Here is a 26,560-nt window from a genome sequence, read left to right as displayed (position 1 = left end):
CAATATGTGTCAAATGCACAGTCAAAAGTTGGCTAGTAAAAACAGTCGACCACATTTCACTGAACTTTATTCTCTAGAATGACTGCTACAGACTATGACTGTGCAATGTGTGCGTGCCGCATAGAATACTATATCGATTTTCATTATTAAGTAGCACAACTTTCTTCTCACTAAGTTTTACGCCTTTTATTACATCGCGTTTATGCATTCCGCTTGAAGATACGGTGCGTTGAAAAATGGTGTGTTGCGTTGTAATGCCCAACCAGAGTTGAAGTCCACATAGGAGGAACAATTCCAGGTCAAACCCTCTAGAGCAAGCCCCCTTGCGGAACACTTGCATATAACTGGTACTGCACGAGGTTGATTTGTTCAATACATCCTCTTTCCTTCCTTCCATTAGACCGTAGGCATAGGCTTTCACCCACAAGTGTTCTTTGTAGAAGAATATAGTTTGCGTGACAAAGACCATGAAATTTTGACAAAAATCACAAAAAAATACAATGCAAGATATTGCCGGTATCACCCACCATTATCATTGCACTTAAGTGGTTGCTCATGTTCCATCACCACGGTCTTAGTGTTTAAGCTCAGCTCGCTATGACTCCTTGTAGGTAACCGTCCAAGAGTACTCTTAAGTACAGTGTACTGGTCGTTAGAATCTCCTGAAGTGTGTAGGAATGTAAAGCAGCGTGAAAGTACAGCACTTTTTAGGATGCCGCGATTTGTATACCATTTCTGAATATGTACAGTTTTGTCTCTCAGACGAGTATTAAGCATAATGCAGATAGAGCAAAGCTAGACTTCAAAGAACCTTCGCGGCAATGACTTTTACGTTAGGACTTCGATACGCGCATGACTTTGCGAGCGCTTTTGAAGCATACCTCACGTTTTTAATGGGGCTCTAGTAAGTCATGGCAAATTGGCATAACATGGCTGTCGAAAGGATCCGGTTTCCATTAACTTTACGTGAATCCTGTCAGTAGCCACACTGGCAAATGGAGTAACATATAATGCTGTGCAGGGGCAAGCTCTTTGTGTGCAAGCTTCTGAAAATATTGTAGTTGATTTTGAAACATAGAGTGTGTTGCGTTAGACCCCATTTGTCATGTCATACTATATGAGGGGGAATGTGACAGTTTTGTAGTGGTCTAACATAAGTGCATTGTCATACTGGAATCCTAAAGATAAGAAGAAAGTCCCCACGACGAGTGTGTGGCCTTTCAACTGATAGGAATGCGTGCATCATGTCCCCACATATACAACCCCCATTTGGCTTCAGATCACAGTCCGTGAGCTCCTGCAGCTTGCCGTTCTGTGGACACTGCAGCTGTTCCATGTCAGGTGCTTTTCCCACACCTAAAGCCACTCTCTTTGGCCGTGCAAGGTTGTCATGCCAATAGTTAGAGCCGCCACTGGTTTGGTTTCCGAGACTTCCTTAGGGAGCACTCAACAACCTTGGGAATCAGGTGCGTATGAAGTAGACGAAACCGCCCGGCTTGACCTTGCCGATGGGTGCATTCACGGGGAGGTACACCTGACGGTGGAAACGTGTGCACTTGTGATTGCATGGCTGGCTACAAAGTCCACAATGTCAATATATCCATGTTGCATCCAATATCCATCCATGGGCAATGTCCAAGTTTTTGTTTTAAGTTCTTAAGCACCTCCACTGTGCGAGATCATCAAATCGTCACTGCATCGTCAACAAGTCAAGTCAAGTCAACGTCATCGAGTTCAGATAGATTACCTTCTTCTCTGTGGTTCCCTCATTGATCCTCATCTTTCTGGCTTACATGGTTACATGGATGTCCTAACAATTGACAACGCGTAAGTTGCTTTAGGGAAGAGCTCATTCAGCTGTCGCAGCCGTAAAATATGTATCGAAATATAAAGCAGCCCGTTTCTCTTTAAGTGGCACCTTCACCATTTTGTGGGCTTTCAAATTCGATGTGCAGAGTGCATTTGTGGATCCACATCTGCACTCCACAATGTTTGGGACAACTACTGTAAACAGACGCCCAACATTCGCATGGAAGGTGGCTGATTCAAAGAGTCTCAAGAAATGCGTGTGTGAATCACATATATGCAACTTTGCCATGTGGGAAAACGATAACACATTGCTGTAGTTAAGGTTGCGTGTGTGTTACCTGCGGCGTTGGTGGAGGTGGTGGTGGAGGTGCTGGTTGAAAAGCAGACAGGAACTGTGTCCTGGGTTCCCTCTGGCCAAAGACACTGTTGTTTTCAATGTCGTTCACTCGTGCCGGGAAATGCCCGCCGTGGAAGATGAGGAAGTTCTTCCGGGGTATCCGTTCGGGGTCCAGGGTACCACCCCTCCGCCGGGAAAATCGACCCTCCCGCTTACTGCGCTCGAATTCCAAGATGCTGATGCGCTCATCGTTGAACTTGAAGATCCGAGGGTGCTCACCATCTAGCCTTCCTCCCAGCACGTAGTCGTACTACATACGTACGTAGAACATGTCGTTATAGCCCGGAGGAGGAACAAGTCTCTGTTAGAAATATCTGTGGCCCTCTCCCTGAGACACTTTCCTTAGCGTTTCCTTACTGATTCGCTGGATTCTCTACCCTTCTGTATTGTTATAGCGGCAGTTAAGTTGCTGGCAGTTACAGGCAGCTGTTTTGAAACAAGTTCATAATGGACTAAGCTCAGTTCAGCAAGGTGTTCCTGATTCTGCCTGCCAAGCTGTGTCTCCAGACAACGAAGCCATCAAAGTGGTGTACCTGGAGGCAAAAGCATACCTATGCAGTACTTGCATTTATCTGTGTTATGACACAGGTATTGCACCCAATGTATCAAGGTCTGCTGGGGTTTCTCGCAGGGAGAGGAGAGACTCTGAGTATGTCTGGGAAATTGTCAACGTAAAAGAAAACAGAAACAGCGTGCTACGACTCCTTGAAGACTTCTCCACCACTTTGCACCTGCATGACCCGTTGTTCACAGCGCACGTTACTTTTGGTGTGCTCGGGGTCTCCTACGTACCTACAAAGCGGCCGTCCGTCCTTCGGAAAAAGTATACTGGGAGAGGATGTGTCCTGTGTCCACGGGCACACACAGTGCCTTTGGGCCCATGGCTACCTACCTGCGGGAAAGTGTTCTTTGGTGGGCTGGGCTGTGGTAAGATGTTCACCACAGGCTGAAGGAAGGTCAATGGTGGTGGTGGTGGTGGAGGGATACTTGGAGGTTCTTTAGGCGGAGGTGCACCAAGAAGGAGCTGAGGGGGGAGGCCTTCCTTGTTTGGGTCGGGGGGAGGAGGGAAGGGATCCTGGAATGGGTTTGTAATCTGTTAGTGGGAGGTGGGGCATGTCAGTCTGCACCCGACAGAACGGCGCTCGATGAAAGCAACACCTGCATTTGAGCATGGAAAGTATGACAAGTTGCACACGTGATGTACCTCAAAAAGCCTTGGTAGTTGGGGTATAAGTTGCAGAAAGGCTTGCGGGTCTCCGTTGAAATGGACGGGCAAGGCGTTGGCATCAAATACTCCGCGGTACTCGAAGTGATTGGGTCCCACGTTGGTGAAAAAGAAAGATGCCTGGGGCTTTGGGTTACTGCCTGTGACCCCTTTCCGTTTCTGCACTTGATCTTTGTTGTACTGCACACAGACGCACGTATGAACGATCTGAAAGATATCTTAAGAACACACAACAGTTCCTACCTTGTATGCTTTTCCAGTCTTCACGTAAGCAGGATTCTTAGTCTTTGGGTTAGCCAGATGGGCAGGAACCCTGAGTCGAGGAGCAGGGGTAGGCTTAGTGGACGCGACCAGCGTCGGAGGAACCGTGCGCACGGGCGTGGGTCGAGGAGCAGGAGTTAGCTTAGCGGACGCGATCAGCTTTGGAGGGACCGTGCGCGCAGGCGTCCGTCTCGTTACTGCCTTTGCCCTCGGTTGCCTCGTGGGCACGGGAATCCTCGGCACCCGTTTGGTCGAAGCGAACAGCCCAGGGGGAATGGTAGGCCTGGGCTTAGGTTTAGGCTTACGACTGGTGGGGACTTCTTCAGCGTCGTGACTTCCGCGAGGCGATGGTGTAGAGGTAATCTGCTGAGGTACGACGAAAGCTTTGGGGGGTTTGAGTCGTGTGCCGAACGGTAAGAGCTGCAGTTTTTTGCTCGGTTTGGCGACACTCTCCGCAGTGTCCTCTCCGCGCGAGTCCATGGCGTCCGACAGGAGGTAGGCGTCCATGGGGTCTTCGGCGTCGCGTGCTGCGAGCAATCCGCTGCAGCAGAGTAGTAGGACAAGGAGCAGAACCTGACCAATAATGAAAGTTACGTTGTGATATCGTGTCAGGCCGTACACTGTGCGGGTAACTTGGGTGACGACATGCCTGTGTAGGAGTGAAAGTCTCTCAAGATAACCTCGCACGACAGCACCTGCCCGTCGCAATTTCATCGGTCGTCGTGTCATGCGAAGAAAATTTCTGAACTCTAATCATTCTCATATGCAATGATTCCAACGAGGATGGCCGAATTCGAGAAGTGGTCTCCTTCAGCAGAAAGTGGAGTATATTTGCGTTTGCTTTGCGGCGACCTGACCTGCGGCGCGAAGGTCTCTTGTGGGGGCTGGCGCAAGGGGGGTAGAAGCAATGCAACCACATAATTCCGCGCTTATGTAAAGACGTCGCATTGGAGGAATCGGGCTTACAATAAGTTCATATATGTGAAGTAAAATTTTCAGCTGTGTTTGAGACTTCCTGTTGTGTCTGTCCCTTCGTGTTGCCTAGTCTCGGGGGTTTTTACATTATGCATCATCTTCACCAGCTCGCTTGCTTCCTAGCCATTTTTTCATTGTCATTCGAGTCGTCTTTATTGTGCCCACAGGGTTGCTTGTTCGTGCAAATTCAGCCATACTGCAACTTTTTTTCTTTTGTACGGAAAGCCCAGTACAATGTGCGCAGAAATCTGGAAAAATTGTCACGTTGTTATATGGAACGGGATGTCGGAAAAGTGATATTGTGCAACCTAAAATATTAAGTAGTTCCAAATAAAATTCAGCGATGAGATGGAGGCCTGTGTCTTTGTCAAGAACTACACGGTTTCCGTGTAAGAAAGTAGGCGAAGAACCTAACCACCCCCCTACCCCCCGCATCACTGTAAGGCGGAAAAAGTTTTTGAAATAACTTCGTTTTAAAGCGCCGTTGCGAAATGCGCGGCGATGGAACAAAAACGCGGTGCCCATAAGGAACGTGGGCTCGTAGAACTGTAGGTGTCTGCGAGGACACGCCAACTTTGCATACGCTACACGCGTGGGCTTCTGTTATTTCGCGTGGAAATTCCGTCCCGGTTTTCACGCGATGCTTTTCGACTCTGACTTCCACCTTCTCCAAACGCCGTTGCATTGCGAGAACGAAATCATGGAAGAAGTGGCTCCCCTCGTGAGGTGATTTTCGTAGAGCACTGCAGGTGAGGGGTGAACAGACCACAATGTTCTTTTAATTGCGGTCCAAGAATAGTGTTTGCACATTGTCGACCCGAATTGGTGGCTAAATTACCGGGCTAAATAAAGCGCATGCTGCAACAACTTTCTTCCTCGAGTATTTTCGTGCGCCATAGACTCGACGGGAATTTCGTACGCGATAGATCCTGGTGTTTACAGGTTCTGTTTTTTTTTTTTTTCTTCTTCTTAAACGGGACAAAAAAAAATCGGGCTTTATCTCAGGAGCTCTAATATCGGGAGAGAGAAAAAAAAAAGGGGGGGGGGTAATTCTCGCATTTGAAACGAACACGAGATGCCGAGCGATTGTGCTAAAAGCACTGCGCTAAGCGTTCTCAGATTCCCGTATGGCTGAACTTGCACTTTGACAAGTTCGTTTTGAGCGTTTTTCGGGTTTCACCCCAGTGACGATGATGCAAAGCGCGGAGAAAAAAAAACAGGTTTCACCCTAAAACACAAGGCGCCTTACACTGGGCGCATATCCACTTACATCATACGGTACATGATGGGTGAAAAGAATTCATCTTTTTTGTCATCCTTTGGTGACTGAAGGCCAACGGGAATCGGGGTCGCCTTTTGTTTCCTTCTAGCCAGTGACGCCACATCTTATTTCATGATCCTGCCCTTGTGTCCGATACCTGCCTGGCGGGGTTAATTGTGTCGAGACATTCAGTGTGTGCTTGCAATACGGCTGCGAGACACGCCATCTCTGCCTGCTTTCGTCCACTGGATGGACAGAACAAAAACACTGCCGTTTAATGATTCTTTACGACGCTTCGAGCCACCGTACGAAATATTTCGGTAAAGTTTCGCAATTTTCCCACAGATTGGATACACGTGTTGTACATTATGCTTGAGCAGTTTTCGAAGCGGTCATACAGCTGTTGCCTTTATTTCGGTCGCGCGCATCTCTGTGACGTCCGAGATCCTCTGTCCGTCACAGGTCAGGAGTTTGCGCACGGCTTTCGTTTTGGGGAAGTCGTTTGAATGCTATGTGTGTGGGGTTTGCGTGTGAATATGGCAAATCGTGTATCGTTTTCCTTCTCTCTCTATCTCCTTTTTTCTATATTGGTAAAATCTTAGAAGGGAATTACGGGGGATGCCAGCCTCAACCGACACAGGAAGTGCGTGTGTGGTTTCTCTGTGTGGAAAAGTCGACGAAAAGCTTCGGTGGCAGCCTCCACCATCGGTACCGATGGCTCAACCCCATCAGATCATAACGCTGCCTTTTCCGCAACCTGCGGAAACTAATGAGAGATAATCTAATACTATAATCTATAACTATATCTATAATCTATATATATATATCTATCATCGTTCCATGAGTATCTGTATATCTATATCTATATATATATATCTATAAAATGAAAAAAATAGCCGGAGCTCTTTGGCTGCACGTCTATCTATCTATTCACTGGTCTATCTATCTATTCACTGGCTTGCACTGTGGCATTGAGGAGTGCTCAGTCACCCTCCCAGGTGTATATCGCTCGCTGAGTGACCCCTGGTTTGCCAATCCCGAACGATGCGCAGCTACCCAGGGCCGACGAGCCGCAAACACGGCGAAACACGTGTCCTCTGGTGCTGTCGCATCGTTCAATGAGTATCTGTTTTTCTACGTGCAGCCATAGAAGCCATTTTAATCTGTAAGTTTGAATTTCAAACACGTCTAGCATCATTTAATTATTTTTTTAATGGCTTTTCCCCCTCTTTATATATATATATATATATATATATACTATAATCTATAACTTTTCTGAAGGTGCTTTTTCTAGCCGTCAGTATATATTTGGAGTGGCCACAATACAAGGTTTGAACTTGTCGTATGCGTTGGAGGAGGATTCGAAGCGCTAACACAATTTGTGCGGGGTGGGGGGTGGAAAACTGGTATTCTTCGTGGCTGGAAACGTGACACCGTGAATGCAATCTAGAGAGGAACGATTGTTTACCTACGCCCAACGTTGATACCATTTCTGCATCTGAACGTCGAGGAAACAATGGACGTTCGCGTGAGTTAGCCACAATGGCTTCACTAACGGGATCTTCTCTCCACATCGCCGGCCGGTCGGTCGGATTTTTGATGACCCGCGACGAAGCGATTTAATTCAGCCTTATTTTTCACGCTCAGCTCGGTGTGCTTTTCCTTCAATCGGTGCTCGAGTGACAATGGCTCCACGGCCATGGGAAGCTATACCCTGTTGTGCAAGAGAGAAGAAAACTGGACTCTCCTGCATGTGACCGTATGCGATGTAGACACGATAATTGTGCGAATACGTTTCTCTTGTCATTTACGGTGCATTATGGCTGACCTTGCGCGGGGGTCATTAAATTGGTTTTCGTTAATGCAGTAAGTTGTGAAACAGTTTCTGAAACGGCTCTCAGAAAAACGTTTTTGCAGAAAAGAAGTACGTGAGAAGCACTTCGCAATACAGGACGGCATAGAGCTGCGTGTTTGCCACGAGAACAAGTGCAAATATTTGCATGAGCTGACATGCGGAATTTTTCTTTTCGAATCTTCAACGGAAATTTGGAGGAGCTACAATTGTAAAATGAAAAAAAAAAAAATGGCTAGGAAGCAAGCGAGCTGGTGAAGATTATGCATAATGTAAAAACCCCAAGACTAGGGAACACGAAGGGACAGACACAACACGAAATGAGACTTCGTGTTGTGTCTGTCCCTTCGTGTTCCCTAGTCTCGGGGTTTTTACATTATGCATTATGCTACAATTGTCTTCTTTCGCTCGGGCTTTCACATTCTGGAGCGTTCTTAATTTCTCAGCGGTTTGGCGTCGGGACCAATTGGACATTTCTCTCTCTGCATATATGCATAGAAAGGAAAACAGAGATAGAGAAAGAGAGAGAGGAACGAATAGAAGGCGGACGTTGTACAGTCCACTCGTGTGACGAGTCTGACAAGAATAACCGAAAGCCATGCAGATGGGGTATCTGAACCAATTTTCGGCGTCTCGGCGGGATCCACAACTGGTTCGGCGTGCACGCATGCGTTTCAACAAATCGTGATGGACTTGACCATCCTTGTTACGCGATTGCTAAGTGAACTCTGATTACGATGTGCTTGGTCAAATATTCGTTATCACTGCAAGATAGGCACGTAGTGGTAATATCTGATATGTGGTGGCGTAATGTAGTATAGTAATATAATAGTAGCATAATCTCAATTTGAATGGGAACCGAGTTGTGGTTGTTCGAGTCTGCGCACCACGCGGATTTTGAAACGGAAGCCCCCCACGTGCAGTGGGTGCTGGAAACGTCTCCCCACATGGAGAGAGTCGATGTGTGCGGAATAATATATTCCTGGCGCGAATCTCGTTGTACAGGAATCCGTTAGTTTACCATCCGCGAGATTCAGCCGGGTAAAAAACAAAAAAGAAAACAAAGAAACTTGAAATAGTTCGATAATGCTCGATATATAGAAATATAGTTCGATAAAAATTCGATAGAAATAGAAAAAAATTCGAAATATAGAAATTGTTCGATATATAGATATAAAATACTTGTTATAGTTCGATATAGCTCGATAGTTCGATACTGCCCGATTCACATTAGTCATAATTGGGTGGCATAGGGATATTGCAATGGCAATAATCAGCTAAACTACTGGATGAGGTTTCCCTTTCAACTCGGCACAGAACATTTACAAAATATGTCAAGCACAGTGTATGAAATATGTATTGTGAGGAAGAATAATCGATATCGCATTCTCGAGCATAGTCGCACATGAAACAGTCGTTCGCCCTAACCTAGTACTCTATAACCTCATAAAAATTAGAGTGATTAAATTTTGACGATGCCATCATCCAACGCAATGTCCAACTGAAAATCCGCGAACGTTAATAATTTGTAGTAATTGCTAAAGAATTATGAACAGCAAGGCCATCAAAAGTGCTGCTACATACACGATTTTGCGGTACTTCGATGATTTTGTTCTCAGCCGTTCCTAGGGTAGTGAGCGCAGGCACTGCGCGCGCTTTCCGTGCTAAGGGAGCCGGTAGATAGTGACACTTCCGAAGGTTTGCTATTTCGTTGACTTTTTCTTTTTTTTCTTTTGTGCTGAAGTAATTTTGGGACGAAAAGCGAACTCGTAGTCGTAGCATACTGCGTACGCAATGATGTCCGTAGTTAACATCGTGTCGAGCGAATTTGGCAGCTTCTTCGTTCAGGGGGTGTTCGTCTAAAAGGGGGTTAGGATCAATATCGCCTCGCTACTGCCGTTAATATTCACGTAAGATACGTGCTGTGGAATATGGATCGGATGGGGGCAAGTCCGTTCGTGAAAGATCCAACCGGTGTCATTTTGAAGAAGAAACACGCGATCTCACCTGAAGAGAATGGTATCCGCGCATGTTTCCGTCACACAATATGCACACAGCAGTGACGAATGACTTTCTCAAGAGACGAGTGGAGGAACACACGGTGGGGGGGTCTCGGCCCCGCGCGACGGGAGCATCGCTGCTTGTTGCTCGAAAGAGGAGGGCACGTGCTCTGTTGGATGATTGTGCGGAGAAGATGACCCCCCATCCTTTGTGCCGCCGTGGCCTACTTGGAGGGGGCTGGACGGCGGTGAAAGTGCGCGAGAGATGCGCCAGCGGTTGACCTCGCCGACTTCCTTTCCGCTGGGCTGGACACGCTACGCTCTTTGGAATATTCGCTTCCGAAATGCTACTCCCAGCATCTGGAAAAAACGAGAGCGAAAGAGCAACATTCCATCTGCCACTCACACGAAAGAAAGTATGAACCATGGAAGAAGAAGAAGAAAGTCCGTGAAATTCGGAATTTCCGTGTCTGTGTATTAGGGGCTGAAAAAGCCTCTACAGAGAGCAGCATACATTATAGAGCTATGCGACCTATAGTCCTTGTAGTTTACAACTACTACTTATTATTATTACTTTATTGTTATTTTACTTTACAATCGAAATGAGTTGCAGTTCCGGCGAGTAATGAATAATCAGCATTATTATAATTGAACCTCTGTATGCGATAAGGGGATAAGTAAAAAAATCCGAAACCGAGAAAGGGGGCCTGATCTGGTTGCCCGTCCCATTGACATACATGCATTTCCCATTTCTTACCTTCCTGTAGCCGGCCAATGAATTGCAATAAAGTCTTAAATTTTCTTTGGCAGGCGGGAGCTGTACATACTGGTATGTAGATGTCATTGCAGCAAAACTAGCAAAAAGGGGATAAATCGACTTATCCCCTTATTGCATACAGAGGTTCAATTGTCGAACTAGCAAGACCTTCTTGGCCACAAAAATTCGGTAAGAGCAGTTAACAATTTGCCGATTCGTCTCCTACCCCCTATCAAAAGATATAGACAAACAGAAAAAAAAAAAAAAATACTAGAAGAAAATCGGACACAATATAAGAAAGTCGGGTACCAGAAAATCATTACAGGTTCCTTTCTCTCTCTCTCTCTCTCTTTCTCTTTTACGTCGGAGGGGAGCTCTCGAAATCCGAGCAATCACGCAGGAATCTTTTTTGGATACATTGCCGAACACAATACCCCCTCGGTCTGCTGTGCGCATCTCGGATGTCATCGAATTATGTTGATGGAAGCCGGAAGCGAACTCCTGACAACGGGGAAGAGTTACGTTGTATGTATCTCGTCATCGCGTGCGATCAAATTGCAGGCATCTTCCCGAATCATTTGCTTCTTGTTTGATCGGATCATTATTTGTCCGAGCATGGCGGTGGAAGTGGATCCTTTGTGTTCTGGCAACGTTCCTTTTGCTCTTCTTATTCACTCACCACCTTGTAGGGTGGTCGTCGTGACCAACCCTGGTACGCTGTAGTGGTTCCACGATTAGGAGCAAGTGGTGTCTCAGTGTGGCAAGCAAACGTGGAAAAGGGGCAACTTTGAACGATTGAACTGTGGGGTGGTTGCCGAACGAGCCAGACACGGGTATTCGAACGTACGCTCGTTAATTGTTCGATTACTTTCCATCATATACTTTGTGTTTGTTTGTTTTGCGTCGTCTTCTTTTGCGCTTCTGCCATTTTCACTGGCCTACTCAGTTTGTGGTTCGTCCCTCAACCAGCTATGTAGAATTGAAGGGAAATTTTCAGCTGACAAAAAAATAAAAAACAAAACAAAAACGGCAGTCAATTACGGTGTAAATCTGCAAACGTGGCACGTACCCAGGACAAAACAACAACTGTCTTGTAAGATCTTGACTGGGGAGTTTCATTGCCAGGGGCGATACTCTAGCCCATTGCGGAAACGTTAAAACCCTCGCTATCATTTTTGGAGTCAAGAAATTCCACCAATACCTCTGGGGACGGAAGTTCACGCTTTTCACGGTTCACAAGCCACTAGCGATGATCTTGCGGTAACCATTTCGCGATTTTACGGAATGCAAAGCCGGGGTTTAGGTCAACTCTCGCCAGGACGAACGCCGTCAAGAACCTTTCAGGTGAAGACATTTTCTTGAGAATTAAGAAACGAGAAAAACAATGCGTTATTCTTTCTTTTGTTTACGGTGCTTTCTACCATTTCGGGGGTCTTTTGTGTCCCGGAAGCGAATCTAATGAAACGAACGTGTGGCAGAGTGTTCGCACGCGTAATAGCTCCTAGCATGTAATGGGAGTCAACGGCTGCTTCGTTAAAAAGAGAGAGAGAGAGAGAGAGACAGAAAAAAAAAAAGGGGGGGGGCTGCGTTTTCTCTCACGAACATCTTTGGCCTTCGAGGAAAGCATCAAACGCGTTTCGCGGATCTGCCAGTGAGTTGCACCAAAAGACAGAACAAAGAAAGAGAAAACGCCTTTGCTTTTCTGGAACCCTCGAAAGACGAAAGCGGTTGATGCGGGCTCATCCCGTTTAGTTGCCATCCTCCGCTGTTTTTTTTTTTTCGACGCGTGCAGTTATTGTTACGTGTGCCCACGATGGGTCGACGAGGCGGAGGGTGTCTTCGTACGCGAACGCGCGTCCTTGTCGCATCCTTGCCTGATGAGCGAGGCCGCTCTTTTTAACCAGTGTGCAAGGACACCTCTGAAAGGAATCGTGCACTACCTGTCTCTCTGAATAGGGGCGTCCGGCCGGGCGTCCCTTGGATCCCAGCCATGTCTCGTTAGTGCAACGTTTAATTGGCACAGGCGGAATTCGAAGTATGGTGTTACAGAATGGCATCGTCCATCGTGCTCTTCTGTGGAACGCTCGAAGAACAATGACGCCAACGTGTTGCCCACGTTCTCTATGGCTGCTTGTCACTTGGCGGACATTTTGTAGACGATTGTCCGAACGCGATCAGTTGCGCTAGCTGCAGCAATTGAATGATTGAATGTTGTGTTCTTCCCTCTGTGTTTGATTGCTCCGTCCACTACGACGTTGCGGCAGCTACACCCCGAGAACGAAGAAAGGAGTAAATTGGAGAATAATTACAGCGTGCAATCATCTAGATTGCAATTACTCCCTATTTTTAGTCCCCAACTCTGAAATTACTTCCCAGCATTGCAAACGAGTCCCTAAATTTCGCGTAACTTTCGTGCATTTTGTCACCGAAAGGACGAAACGTGCTCCTTGTTTTTCGTGGAGTGTCCACAAGGAATCCTGGAAGTTGGAGTATGTCGGAGGGGAAAGGGTCGTACAGCTCCCGTCAAACTTAATAATAACACGGGAAAAAATTGTCTCGTTTCCGAGCGTGAGAACAGGGGCACTGGGGGAACGTTAAGTGAATAAAATCCTTGCGAACAAAATTATTCTTTTAGTTACAGAATAATTTTGTTCGATTAAGGTTTCCTCATGGCCCCAAGGGCTGCTGTAATCGCGCTCGGGAACCAGATTTTTTTTTTTTCACTGTTATTATTAACTTTGGCGGGAGTTGTACATGTTTGTAGCTTGCCTCGGCTAGATCTCGTTGTTTACGTGAGTTCGGGAGACACAGCTAGATTGCAATTACTCCCTATTTTAGTCTCCGACCCTGAAATTTATACCCCAGCACTGCAGGCAATCCCTAAATTTCACAAACTTTCATGCAAACGTGTGACCCGAAAGGGACCGATGGTTCCAGCAATTTATTTAATCCCCGAAATGACTTAAATCGTTTCTTTTTTCTTGGAGTGTACATAAGGAATCTTGATGACACGTCTTTACCCAGAGACGAATCCTTGCGGACGAGAGAAGCCCTTGTGCCCATATAGCGAACGAAAACGGCACAGACAGCTAGGAAGGATCGACCCTTACTTTCATTGAACAAGAAAGCGACGCAATGATGCGTATAGATGATGACTTTTCGTGATGGTTTCATCGAGAACCGCCGTGCACGTTTTTAAGCATGGCGCATGCGGAAGGAGTCATCAACATTGGTTTCGTCCTTCCTGAATTTGTTTTTTTTTTTTTTAAAGGTCTGAGGACTTCCTTCCGTCGAAACCTTTTTCTGATGGTGTAACTGCCTTCTTCTGGTCGTGAGTCCACAGGGGGCGTGACCCTTTCTTACTTCGAGAATGGATTCTTGTCCAGGAGTCAAAGGAGACTGCGAACTGACGGTGTTCGCGTTACCCAGTGCAAATTCGTGCTCCGTTGTTTTATGTGTCGTGCTAATATTTCTCGGAGACATTTTAGGACAGCTGTACATTGCTTGCACTTAGCGTGCAATTAACGCGCACCAACACTATATGCCTGTCGGGCATGACTTCTGTTGACCTCCGTTAAGTACAGTTGCGCTCTAAGCACGCCTAATATCGCTTACAGTCGGTGAATACCTAATGTGATGAGCGGGCGTTTTCATCATCGCTCTATTGCTAAGTAACGTGCTTCGAAAGTCGGCTGGTATAAGAACCGTGACATTGGCAAAAAAGGAGCGTCGAAGCTCCACGAACCGCACGGAAAAGGTCGCCGTGGCGTGTTGCAACGAAGAATAGGGCCCTTTGTTTCGTCTGGCATTTGTCTTAGCAGTTCTTATTGTGCGGCGGGCACTGCCGTATGCACGCGCATGTAAGCCCTTCATGGTTGTAAAGTATATTCAAGCGGGAAAATGTTTCCTTCCCATGAAAGATTGTCATGTCGCTGCCTTCATCGGCGTCTGCTACGTGAATTGACGACTTTGAATAGAGTGTATCTGTTATACGTATAGGGGCGAGACATATACACCCCTCGATGAATGGGATGTCACGAGCACATACGAAGGAGCTTCGGCGCGCGGGCGTTGTTGCGTTTTCGTTGAGGAAAACCTTCGGTATGTCCCACATTAGAGCCAATGTTCTCTCATAATGATGCCCTCCTGGATCCACCTTCTCGGACACAGGAACCTCCTCAAACGATGTCCAATACGTGACGCAAGTTAAGTTGAGTAATAGCCAGCTCATAGCCGCCCATCGGGCTCTTCGGTTAGAGTTTTCCTTTCTTTGGCGTGTACGATGTTCGCCGAATACGATTGAGCTTTACACGCTTTTGAATTTGCATAATCTATAATAACGTTCTTTGAAAGAGAAACAATTTTCGAATGGAAATCAATGGACAGGCGACTTGTTTGCGTAGCGCTCTGAAGTCAGGTCACGTAGGGGCTTCGCGTAGAGCACCGTCGTGTTGTTGTCTCAGGAAAACATTGTCACTTGACAGCTTCAAAGTTATGATTGTCGTTTTCGTTCGTACCGAACGATACTTCTTTCGAGACACTGTTCTGTGCAGGAGTTCGCGGAGAGGCTAAACATATCCCTCAAACTGACGGGGCCGGTGTCCGTGTTTGACCGTGTGTCTATACGTGTTGGCATTTCCACCCATAGTAGCTCCTTTTTACTGTTAACAGATAACTGCTTTGACTGTGACCTAACCGGTCAAAATGTGGCCAATGTACGCGTTGTGTACCTTCTTTCAGAACATATCGTCAGCGAATGAACGATGTGGACTTCTGTCGATGTGCTGTCGAAGCCAAAGTTCCCCATCCGAAACCGTTGTCCTTAGGGCATGTTTGCTCGTATCATCGACGTGTTATGGCGTTATTACAGAATTTTAGTGCATCGGCAGGTAATCACGACACGCCAGAGGCCTAATGATTCTTGTGCACTGTCGTCACGTTTGGTCACGTGACATGGGAAGACATTGCCGCACCGGAGTCATAGCAGGAGGGCATACCGTGAGTTGCGGTATACGTGCAATTACGAGAGCAAATGAGGCTTGTGCACATGACGTCACGCGCAGCCTTGGAGCCACGTGACATGGGGACGCGTCACAGGCATCTTACTGCGGGCCGAATGAGGCAGCAGCATGTGTTTTTGCAATTTTCTCTCGTAATTGCACGCATACCATAGCAACTCACGCCATGCTCTCTTACTGTGACTCCGGTGCGGCAATATCTTTTCCCTTGTCACGTGACCAAACATGACGTCACTGCACAAGCTTCGGCCCGCAGTATGACGCCTGTGACGCATCCCCATGTTTTTCCTATGTCACGTGGCTCGAAGGCGCTCAAAGGCTCTGCGTGACGTCATGGGCACAAACCTCATTCCTGTGAAGTGAGTGATATCACCTTGCTGATCTTTGACTTGACAGCTTCCTGTATCGTATCGTTTTCGCTGTGCGCTTCCGATCCGCTAAAACGTCTTCCGCGGCGTGTGCTCCAACAGGTGCCGCCCCCTGTTCAGACTTAAATCGCGGCACCTTTGGGCGACCTGCGACATTTGACCCGTTTCACTCTAGGTTGTGTTATCCATCGATGGACGATGGCACATAATGTCCGGTCGATTTCGCTCGGCCACCGGTTCGTGCCGCATGGCTAGCCGATGACCCGCATGCGCATAAAATGCGGCATCGTCGTGGGAAATGATTCCGGCAGAAGCTGCGAAACAATCCGTCGACTGTCGAAAGACTTGTATCGTGCGCGGAGAATTCCTTTCCTGGTCGGCGATAATTGAACTGACCGGGTCAGATCGTGACCGAAAGAACCCCCAGTGAGTCGTCCAGCCATATTCTACGCAAAAAAGTTGAACGCCTCTATTTGTGTGCTCTCCGGGGCACAAACACATTGCCACCGGAAGTGATGGATGGTTTGTTTGGAGTTACATATATCTAGTGCTCTTACTCATTGGCATTTGTGCGCACGAAGGGCTTGTTTCTCAATCGGTTGGGTGTTGGGGTAACGCGGTTCATACTTGGGCTTCCTGTAGACGCACGGTCAACTTTCCTATCAAAATTTTCAAATAATTTTAAGTATCGTGAATTGTTGAAAACTGCTCGTGTAGAATATGGGACTGCACTCGCCGGCTCGTTCTGCAGTCCCAGTTCCTTTGCGTGTGTTTTCTTCGAAGTACAAAAAACTGAGGACAAAAAAAAAAGCTTCTACTGTGAACCGAGTGTTGGATGAACGCAGTTAATATCAACAGATACGGAAAAGGCAAGAAACCGTGACAGCACCACGAAGCAACTGTGGCTATTAGCGGAGTACAGATGTGGACAGACGGAGGAGAGTACAGCAGCAAGGAGCGGGGAGTTAGTATGCGTCCTGGGCCGACTTCAGGGGAAACTGTGCCGATATTCGTCTGGAAAGTCTTCGCAAAAACCCAGGGAAGATCTCAGACGGTGGTAGGTTCCGAACCCACTACCTCCCAGTCTTCAGCACGTCCTTGAAAAGGTCGCAACATGCTTGTAACTGCGAAAATGAACGTGCCCTGTTGCATTTAGCAGGAAGCGGAGAGAGAGAGAGTCGAAAATTTCGTTTAATTAGCGTGTCAGGCTGAATTAAAGTATCCGTTCATCCGCCGAATCCCGACACTGTATGAGCAACGAAGATCCTTAACGGGATCCTTGCGGATATGCGGAACACCCTAGATGACAAGGTGAAATCTGCAGGCCTTCCAAGGAGAGATCGCTGCAACGGCCCCTGGGAAAATGTGGATCGTGCTTGACCCCTTTGATCCGCTGACCCTTTTATTCCGGCTTTGTGCGGCGGGTCATCTCCGCCAGTTAATTGGGATCACGTCAACCGGGTGGTTAGTTTTCATTTTGCCGTTAGCTTAAAAATTTAGGTCTCGCGTGTAATGCCGCGTGGGTCGCCGCGGTCTCCGCTCCCGAGTGTGTGCGGCGTCTGAACTGACGCTCGGTCTAATTGTAAAGGTCTTTTGCACGACACCTGTCCCAATCAACGTTGCGGGAAGAGTCCCCCTCTCTCTCTTTCGGAAGATTGCGTGCGCAACATTCCTGTGCGCTGTGGATAATTCATTACGGCGCTGATGGTATGGTTGTTCGTAATTTGTTGTCCCTGAGATGACGGTGCAGATAATATGCTGAGTGGTTGAAATGACTGTTTACCGCACCAAGGCTGAGGATCGAATCTGACTGTGTTTTTTGCGTACTTTGCTTGGATTTTTCCACGGATGTTTTGAAACCATCTCGGCATACTTTCCCACGAAGCTGGCCCAAGGCTTACGGTCTCCGTTGTGCAGCATGTCGCTGCCATGCATGCAGTTCGTTTAGGAAACTTTGTATGTACAGGAAGAGCGTACAGTGAATTTGAGGAAAAATGGTGATGTCGGCAAAGAGCAGCAATATACATGCGAGTCTTTTGTGCGCATTCCATAATGTCGCACGCGAGTCCATCGAGAAGATACGCGTTTAACAAAGAACTGTGCATAACTGAAGGACTTTCTCTGAATGATTCCGAAAGGAAAGACGTAACACTTGCGAACCGTTCGTTGTCTGGAAAGAAATTGTCAAACAGGACCGTTTCCTGCTGTACGGCCCGGAAACATTTGTTGGAAGTGTCTTCGATGTCACGGTTCCGCCGCAGACAATGTCATCTGCCACGGAAACGTCTCGCTCCAACAATCGCTTTCATTACGAGTCATTGTCTTTGTGGTGTATTGTTTTTGGCAGCAAAAAATAAGAGTGCCCCGTCAAATATTTAGAGTTCTAGCGTCGGTGCTGTTACGTAACGTCTATTTAATTTTTACGCATATTATTGTGGCAGCGTTAACAGCGGCTTTTTAAGCGGGATTTCCGCTCACTTTTGTGTGTTATCCAACAAACGGCTCGATACTTTTGGTACGAAAGGTGACCTCGATATATACAGCCTCGAAATATGCGGTATATTTGTAAATGCATTTTACAGATATTTGAGCATTTCTCGCTTCTCTGACTGGAAACCTTGCGTCGTCAACGTGTGCGCGCTAACTCGCCTTTGTGCAACTGGACTAGACAGTGCCTACTGACTGCTATAAGCGTAACGTATCCTCAGGAGTCCGTCCAACATAGTTACGTTTGTTCCGGTCGTCGCCGTGGAAGCCAGCAAGCCATGTGAAATCGTCTGCGGCGATTGGCAAAAACAGACGGAGGAAGGAGAGGAGTTAAACCGACGTCACCGAGATAAAGAAAGCCTGCGTACTGTCTCCTCTCAGTCATTCGCCACGTGGACGGGGAGTCGCGATGTCGTCTGCTTCACTTAGGCCAATTGGCGCGGTCGATTTCAAACGCAGGCTTTCTGTGGCTGCGAGTGGCTAATGGCTGCTCGCCTAGGCAGATACGGCCCCGTAGCACGATCGTGATTGGCGGACTCTTAACGATTATGTCACGTCGATCAGGCTTTGATTACTCCAGGTGGCGTTGGCTGAGCAGGGCTTTTTTTATCTCAGTGGCTTGCATGAACTCGCGTGTATGGCTAACATGCGATGCTGTCGCGCGCCCCCTCATGTAGGAAAGCCTTCACTCCGTCATCGCTATTCAGCTGACGTCACCAGTGTGGCGGAAAACAAAGCGCCGCGTGGTGGGTGTGGCTTCAATTTCAGCGTTATGTTTTGCATAATAATCGCACCAATGGCATAGTCGAGCGGGTTAAGGTGTCCCGCTCATTGGTGGTGGCCAAGGTCGTGCTGAAGACATGGGAGGTGGTGGGTTCGAATCCTACCACTGGCTGTACTGTCTGAGGTTTCCCTGGGTTTTCCTGAAGACTTTCCAGACAAATGTCGACACAGTTCCCCCTGAAGTTGGCCCAGTACGAATACTAATCCCCCTCCCCTGTCCCCCCCACTCCTTCCTGCTGTGCTCCCTACACCTGTCCACATCTGTGCGTCACTCATAGCCGCAGTTGCTTCGTGGCGATAACACGGAATTTAAAAGAAAAGCGTAATAATCTCCTTTCCCAGCTGAATTCACATTACATTGAGTAGATAAGCAGCACAGTAGCAAGGATTGCTGGAGCTGAGTGCAGCATGTAACTCAAACCTATAATGATGTTATTGTGCTTTACTGGTATTGTGACACCAGAGAACAAATCAGTGTGATATTGTATTTCAGCCAACATGGCACCCAGTGAATTGAAGAAGCTCAAGAGCAAGCAGCGCAAGGCACGACGACGAGCTGAGCAGGAGAAAGATAAACGGGAACAAGAAAAGAAGGGCGATCCAAAGACTGGTTCCAAGCAACAACAGCCTCCTGCACCACCACCACCCCAACAGCAGGACGGGGCTGAAGTAGATGGCATTCGAGACGAAGAGCTGGTGCCCGATCGCTTGGCCAGGGTAAAACTTTTTTGTCTCATCCCCTGCTGGATGTGCCTGACAGTGTGTGTGTGCTTTTTATCTTTTTTTTGAAGGAGTTTTACATGTTTAGATGTTTGTGTTTGTTTGTCAGCCTGCTCTGAATTAGTGGTTCGGTGCACCAAGATTGGAGGGGAAGGATAATGGTGGATTTCGGTAGTCCCACAGAAAGAGAACGTGCGAGCACCCCCTGTTGCCAATGGAATGGTCTCTGTTGTACGATACGAGTTACCCCACACGACACGTTGACATAAAATCAGGGGCGCAGGAATTTACGAGCGCGTCGCTGGACGTCATCACACGCGGTGCGTTGCGGGAGTGGATGTTGCCATCTCACATGTAGGTGGAGGAACAGTAATTATGACTCCAGAACACTGTGTGTAAAAACGTGGATATCAATGGTGATCCATCGTGAGGTGAGCGCTGTGTTTCATTTTTGCTCCTTCTGATCTAAGGAGCAGAAGAAGCATGCCTTTTGAATTTTGAATGCAGAAAGTAGACATCCGCAAGTATTCATCTTTCTAGTGGAACGGTAAAAGTGAAAAATATTTTAAAACTTGGCATGTTTTATCGCTATGTCACGGCAGCGGTTATTTATCCAGATCCCCCCCCTACACCCTCCCCCCCCCAAAAAAAACAGAAGACCCCCCTAAAATTTTGAGAGATTGCACAATATTTCGTCAAAAGCACGTAAGGACACCCCCATGCGGAGCCCAACCCCTGCAGCACCACCATTTGTAGAACCAGGAGTGGGTAAGTGCAGCGGAGTAGCAGGCAAGGGTGGGTGGAGCAACGGCAGTAGTGCTTGACTCGCACTGTATTGCATAATTTTTTTTATGGAGCAGTGGAGTAAATTCCAAAACACGTGCAGGTGGAGAACCCACTGGAGCAGGCTATCCAGTTCCTGCGACCCCTGCAGCAGTTGAGCCCCGAACGTCTAGACACGCATTTGTTGGCCTTTGAGATCTACCACCGGAAGGGTCGTCCACTGCTGATGCTGCAGTCGCTTAAACGCGCTTTCCGTCTTCAACCTTCCTGCCCGAGATTGCACGCCCATCTGGTCACCTTCCGTAGCGTTGGTGAGTCCCCCAGTATTGTTCTTTCATAGTCTCCAACTGCAAGTTCTCCACCATGAACACGGGCGCTTTCGCCACAATTCAGTCATGTCAAATGTGACCCGCATACTTAGGGTTCTTCATCTTCGGGTTTTATGATTTTTGAAACGAAAGGCACATGAAACAAGCCACCGCTGTGGCATTGGGACGAGGAACAAGAATCTTTATATTTCCGCTCGGAACTGGGGCAGTGGATGACCGCCGTATTCAAGCACTTGCCCCAACTCCACAAAAGCTCGTCTTTGACTCCTGCAGGAGGGGGATTATGAAAGGAGGACAAACAGGTTGTCACAGATAGCTCTCCTTGCTGATATTATGATTCACTTTTCCGACGGTTTACCTAGAACGACACGCTGGAGGACGGCAAGGATTTCGGGTAAATATCGGGTTTTTACCCGAATTCTTGAAAACTTGTTCGGAGGAACTATCGTGAAAAATCGGGTTGAACCCGAAAATGAAGAACCCTATGTGTGATTTACATAGACATCTTACTTTTATGTTTATGTAGCAATGTTTCTATGCAGCATGAGTCATGTCACAATTCTAACCAAGCACTTCGAAGGTTAGACTCGAAGCTCCACTAAAAGAAGTTTCATGAACGTTTCAGTGGCTGAAAGGAAAGATCTGCCAGGACCTGTTCTGGAGGTACTCAAGCAAGAGCTGGAGGAACTCTACCAGGGTTGCACGGCACAACAGCTCAACGAAGAGTTTCTATCCAAACATGCCCATTCGTTTCCTCACCTACTCGAAGGTTTGATCACACGCAATCTCTCTAGTTGTGAAACGCAAAGCTTTACGCAGAATAGTCCTGAGAACCTCTGTTTGTGTATTCCTTAGGTTGTCTCATGATGTACTACCTGGATAAGTCCAAACAAAAACAGGCACTTCAGATGGTCACATCATTAAAAAACAACAATCTCGAAGATGTCACCATTCAGGTATGCTGGCTACTGCATGTGTTCTAAAAATATACCGTGTGTACCGTCCAACCCAAAGATTTCTTAGCATGACCCTCACGAGCCCGTGTCATAATGGCTGAGGGTCATTAATTGGCGGCACAAATACTCAAAAGCGTTGTTCACTGTATAGGATAATCGAGGGTTACACTTCTCCTGAAACTTCCTGTGTGGTCCTGAAACTTCAGGTGCTTAGGTCTCATGAAGAAACATACTTATTAGGACAAACCAAAAAGAGTATTCTTAATAACGGGCATATTTTGTTGGGTGCTCCACAATAATATACCAACTATGAGGCTATGTGTTTTTTCTTCGTCTGTGTACGCCTCCAAAAATACCTTATTATTGACACGATGACACACACCGTTCCTACGGTGCATGTCAGGCTAAGAATAAGATCGACAACATGTCAGGTCTCTGTCAGTGTAGCTGCAGCTCGGAGCTGCACATTCTGTTCTGCACACGTCAGTGGAGATAAGGTGCACGAAGCTTGCAAAATCTTTTTGTGTAACATTCGTTAGCAAGGCACACGCTCGCACTAAAGGAACATGAGGCCTAATTAGGCTTTATTGCGATCGTGTGTGCACTCCCCCTTTGAATATCGGTCTTCTCAGCGGACGAAGAGAGGAGACGACAGGACAGGTGCTAGACTTCCAACAAAAGGATTTATTGGCAACATAGTACAGTCTTAAATTTGACACTCGGGAGGTTAATGTGTCATCCACACACTCGTCATCCTTTTTCTTGTCCCACGTTTTTAGGAATTTGACTTCATTATCAAACAGAGTGATAGAAGCCTGACTCACACACTGTTGCTCATTTTTCCTTATTTCAAATGCCTCTATTACTTCTCTGGTACGCTGGTACGATCTGATACGCTGGTACGATCTGATACATAAGATCTGGTACGCTGTCGTCTCCTCTCTCTGTCCCGTTCCCAGTGCTAGTTCGTCATGCAAGATCAACACCAACACGCCCGGTTTTTCACCTTGACCTCACATTTCTGTCTCACCCATGTGCAGACGTGCGTGCGTGCCCTGGAGTGCCTGAACAAGGGCCAGCTGGGACCCTGCGAGGAAGAAGTGGAACAGTTCCGCAAGCAATGCCACCAACGGTTTCCCTGGGCGACCGCCTTCCGTCCCGCGCAACCCCCTCCCACAAATAATCACCAGCAGGAACCAGAGGAATGACACCTATTCGCAGTGCCTCACAAAGGACGTGTGTGTTGTTTGGCCCCCGGGACTTGGGGCCGCCTGGCTCTTGCGGGGGTGCCCCACAATAAAAGCACCGTGTGCGTTTTTGCACTTGTGACCCCCCCTCCCCTCCCCCCAGTTGTGATCACCTCCAGGACGACCAGTCTCTAAAAATCACACCTCGGGGGGGTTGGACGGCAGTTTGAGGCTCGCACGTTTGGTGACTAGCAGGACAGTTTGAGCTCCTCTGTGAATCTAAAGCAGTAAACTTTTATTATGATGATCATGAAGGAAGGCTCATGTACTTTATTTTACTGTCACCGTTTCCTGCAAATGCGTGGGTCTTTCGTTTAGCGTGGCATGAACGAGTGTGCCGGTGGATGTGTAGATGAGGCTCGAATTGTAATCTGGTCCATTCTAGATGAGAAATGAAGCATAATTTGAAAGCATCTAATGTAGACGGTGCCCTGCATATGAAGCCCATATTTAGACGTACCATTTTTGTGAGTGTTGCCTCCTCCTTGTTCTTGAATGTCTATTAAGGCTTGTTTGGTCATCAATAACATCACTTTTTTTACATTACGGTGATTGCGGTACTTCAATTCAGTTGTTAGTTTGTACAGCTCCGGTCATTAATAATAACACTGGAAAAAATGCGGTCTCATTTCCCAGCTCGATAACAGCTACCCTTGGGGCACTGAGGGAATATTAAGTGAACAAAACCCTCTTGTTAAACTAACAGAATAATTTTGTTCAATTAAGATTTCCTCATGGGCCCAAGGGTTGCTGTAATCGCGCTGGGGAACGAGACCACATTTTTTCCAGTGTTATTATTAAGTTTGACCGGAGCTGTACTCTCTAATGCTTAAGGGAACTGTAAAAGCATAGGACGACTCCTATTGCATTGCCGAGCTATGATAGAAAGCGTAGACAGCGGGAAAATTTGTCAGTCTGACGATGGTCAGTGAAGGACAGGCCTCAGCATGTAAATCTGTGATGTTTGTGAGGTGCATCCCTGACTTGAGGCTTCTTAATCTAATTTGGTTGGAAACGTGACTTTTGATTTAGTTTTGTGGTGTGCTTTGGGATGGCCCTCCTCATAGGCAGTGTTCTAACCGAGGTTGCACGTGGAACACTGAAACAAGGTGCGAAGAAAAGGTTTTAATTGATGTGGCTCAAAATTTGTGTGGAATTTGTCGCAAACTCCATTTAGCATGAATGCATGCTATGCTGCTACCAATGCATGCTACCAAGTGTAGTGCAAACAAATCCTTTTTTCAGTAGCAGTGATGGTAGCCAGTGGTAGTAGCTAGAGAAAAGTGGCAGCTGTCCCTTCAACTCTTCCTCCTAACTGTTGCACATTGCTACCGGAAATGGCCAAAATATCTCAACTAATTGAGTATTGGGTGCTTGTTTTGAAAATGTAGCTATTGTACTCACGAAATACTCTTGAGTACCTCATACACGATATAGTGACATAGTAATACATACTAGTAATACCATGCGTTCATAGCGTGGATAAAAATGGAAGATAGCAAGATAGCATGCAAGATAGATTGCCAAATTGTGACATGAGGAATGTAGGGGTATTTATGGCAGAAGCATAAATTCTACGCAAGGCACTTTGCTTTTTGAGGGTCTCATCAGCGCCCTCGCAAAGTAATGTACCTTCATGTTGCTGCCTGTGCCAGCAGGGTTACATACAGCACTTGCCGAAAGGTACCACGTACCTGGTGTAAAGTGTGGCCTATGACACTAGCAGTGAAGGCTATGTTCGGACGCTTCTAAGCGACTCCTGTTTTCAGCTTGGTAGTGACATCGCTTTCTGTACCTTAGAGCAATGATTCGATCGAAAATTGTCATGGTACCGCCCGTTTGGAAGTACTAGCCGTCGCAAGTATCTTCGTTTTTCAGAAGTTTCTGCGACAGTGCAAGCACAGTACTCTCTTCACCATACCAAAGTATTGGCATGTTCGGGGAGACTCAACTGAGAGACATTAAATGAAGGCCACTGAAGGAAGGCTGAATTGAAGTGGAGGCCCCAGGTGGGACGCATATGTCCCGCTGTCACGGAGAGTTTGTGCAGTGCCGATGAACAGTCGCCTCGCTTGGTAAGACTGAGAGGAGGGCACAAAGGACCGTATTTATTGGCGTTTTTTCACATTCTATAAAAAAATGCGTTTACTCTGCAGTGTCAAATAAATTCACTTAAGAGAGCCGAGATTATTCCGCGAAAAAGAATCTGAAACCTGGGTGCGCTTTCCGTCGCGCCGTACTGGTGACGTATTCAGAAGAGTGACAAATTAAGCTCAAGTGCGGTACATGCCTTTCTGTAGGGCACGCGTAAAAGCACGGTGCGTTCACCACATTACGTAACTGAGGGGTGTTATTTTGAAGAGGTACACATTCTAGTAGTATAAAATAAACGTTAAAACTTTTCGGTGGTCGCACACACCCAGGAAAAAAATAATAATTTCCCTGTACAGCGTTTCCACCTTTTATTGACTGCATATTCGTATAGAATACTGGAAATACATAGCAGTCAAGATCGTCTCATCATAAACTGTCGGCGATGTCTCTTGCTTTTGTGCTACCCATTGGTGCAGCTTGCGTCAAAGTTAACTTGAACACGGCTCCAGCCTGCGAAGTGGGAAGAGAGCCATCCTGGCAGTGCCTAGCAGAAAACAACGCCTTCATAACGAGTGTCACACCACACAGTGTCACAACTGTAAATGGACGAGAAAAACACCCTTCGCCGTTATTTCAACTAAGCACCACCAGGGCCAATACGCTCTGCAAGTAACCGAGCGTTCTGCGCATATCTCCTCTCCCGGTTACTCCACTCGGGAAGCGCCATTGGCTAAGGCGTCGCCCTCCCTCTTCCCTCTCACTGCTCCTCTCATGCGCAGAGACGCACTTGCACAGCGTTGTTCAAGTTAACTCTGATGCCAGCTGTACATCATTCTCAAAGCAATGAAAGCACTCCTACCAGTTTAGTGAATAGACGTTTTAGGGGGGCACGGGTTCGCATCCGGCATTGCGTTTTGCTCGAGGTTTTTCGGCATATGTCGGCATAATTCTCGACAAAATCCGCCTGACGAACACGGACTGAATGTGGATTAATATTTCAGAAATGGCCTCGCTGGCAATGCTGAACACTTTTCTACAGTGGTGGCAACAGTAGGAGAAACGCGCTTGGAAAAAGTACAGGACGAATATTTCGTGAGGGTGCCCTCCAAATTCGTCGAACAGAGTTTTTCTGGCCCTGCCGAATTGTCTGCCGCGAAAATTTCCATCTTCTTTCTCTGCAAGAAACGCGAAAGTGAGGCTATCCCCGCGCATACATTCGCGTTAGTTTCGTTTTCTAT

The 26,560-nt window shown here is 47.1% G+C and overlaps 2 protein-coding genes across 2 annotated transcripts in view; one reads left to right on the top strand and one right to left on the bottom strand.

Moving 5' to 3' along the window:
• The window catches only part of LOC135394028 (N-alpha-acetyltransferase 15, NatA auxiliary subunit-like), a 34,490-nt gene extending 11,008 nt beyond the window's left edge, over positions 1-23,482 (top strand). The window contains exons 17-21 of the mRNA XM_064624456.1: positions 19,687-19,910; positions 20,800-21,007; positions 21,651-21,794; positions 21,881-21,981; positions 23,022-23,482. Of these exons, the coding sequence (XP_064480526.1) occupies positions 19,687-19,910; positions 20,800-21,007; positions 21,651-21,794; positions 21,881-21,981; positions 23,022-23,189 (845 nt within the window). The 3' untranslated portion in view covers positions 23,190-23,482. The remainder of the gene's footprint in view (positions 1-19,686; positions 19,911-20,799; positions 21,008-21,650; positions 21,795-21,880; positions 21,982-23,021) is intronic.
• On the bottom strand, positions 139-10,090 carry LOC135394032 (uncharacterized). The gene is made up of 6 exons (XM_064624461.1): positions 9,788-10,090; positions 3,675-4,265; positions 3,411-3,611; positions 3,099-3,281; positions 2,148-2,456; positions 139-1,534 (listed from the first exon to the last, which is right to left on the bottom strand). Exons 1-6 carry the CDS (start codon positions 9,809-9,811, stop codon positions 1,463-1,465), a joined length of 1,380 nt encoding a protein of 459 aa, XP_064480531.1. The 5' UTR covers positions 9,812-10,090; the 3' UTR covers positions 139-1,462.
• Positions 23,483-26,560: the final 3,078 nt, after the last annotated feature.

Source organism: Ornithodoros turicata, chromosome 5 (genome assembly GCF_037126465.1).
Source record: "Ornithodoros turicata isolate Travis chromosome 5, ASM3712646v1, whole genome shotgun sequence".
In the NCBI taxonomy this organism is placed as follows: Eukaryota; Metazoa; Arthropoda; class Arachnida; order Ixodida; family Argasidae; genus Ornithodoros; species Ornithodoros turicata.
The sequence above is the reverse complement of the archived record's forward strand: the minus strand, read 5'-3'. Positions and strand labels throughout refer to the sequence as shown.

What these genes read in the sequence shown, in the direction of transcription:
- LOC135394032 (XM_064624461.1), bottom strand. Translation starts at nt 9,811, where the DNA reads ATGCGCGGATACCATTCTCTTCAG. An exon ending in AGACTGGAAAAGCATACAAG is followed by an intron (nt 3,612 to 3,674) that starts GTAGGAACTGTT and finishes GTCTGTGTGCAG; the next exon opens with TACAACAAAGATCAAGTGCA. An exon ending in CACCTCCACCAACGCCGCAG is followed by an intron (nt 1,535 to 2,147) that starts GTAACACACACG and finishes TTCCACCGTCAG; the next exon opens with GTGTACCTCCCCGTGAATGC.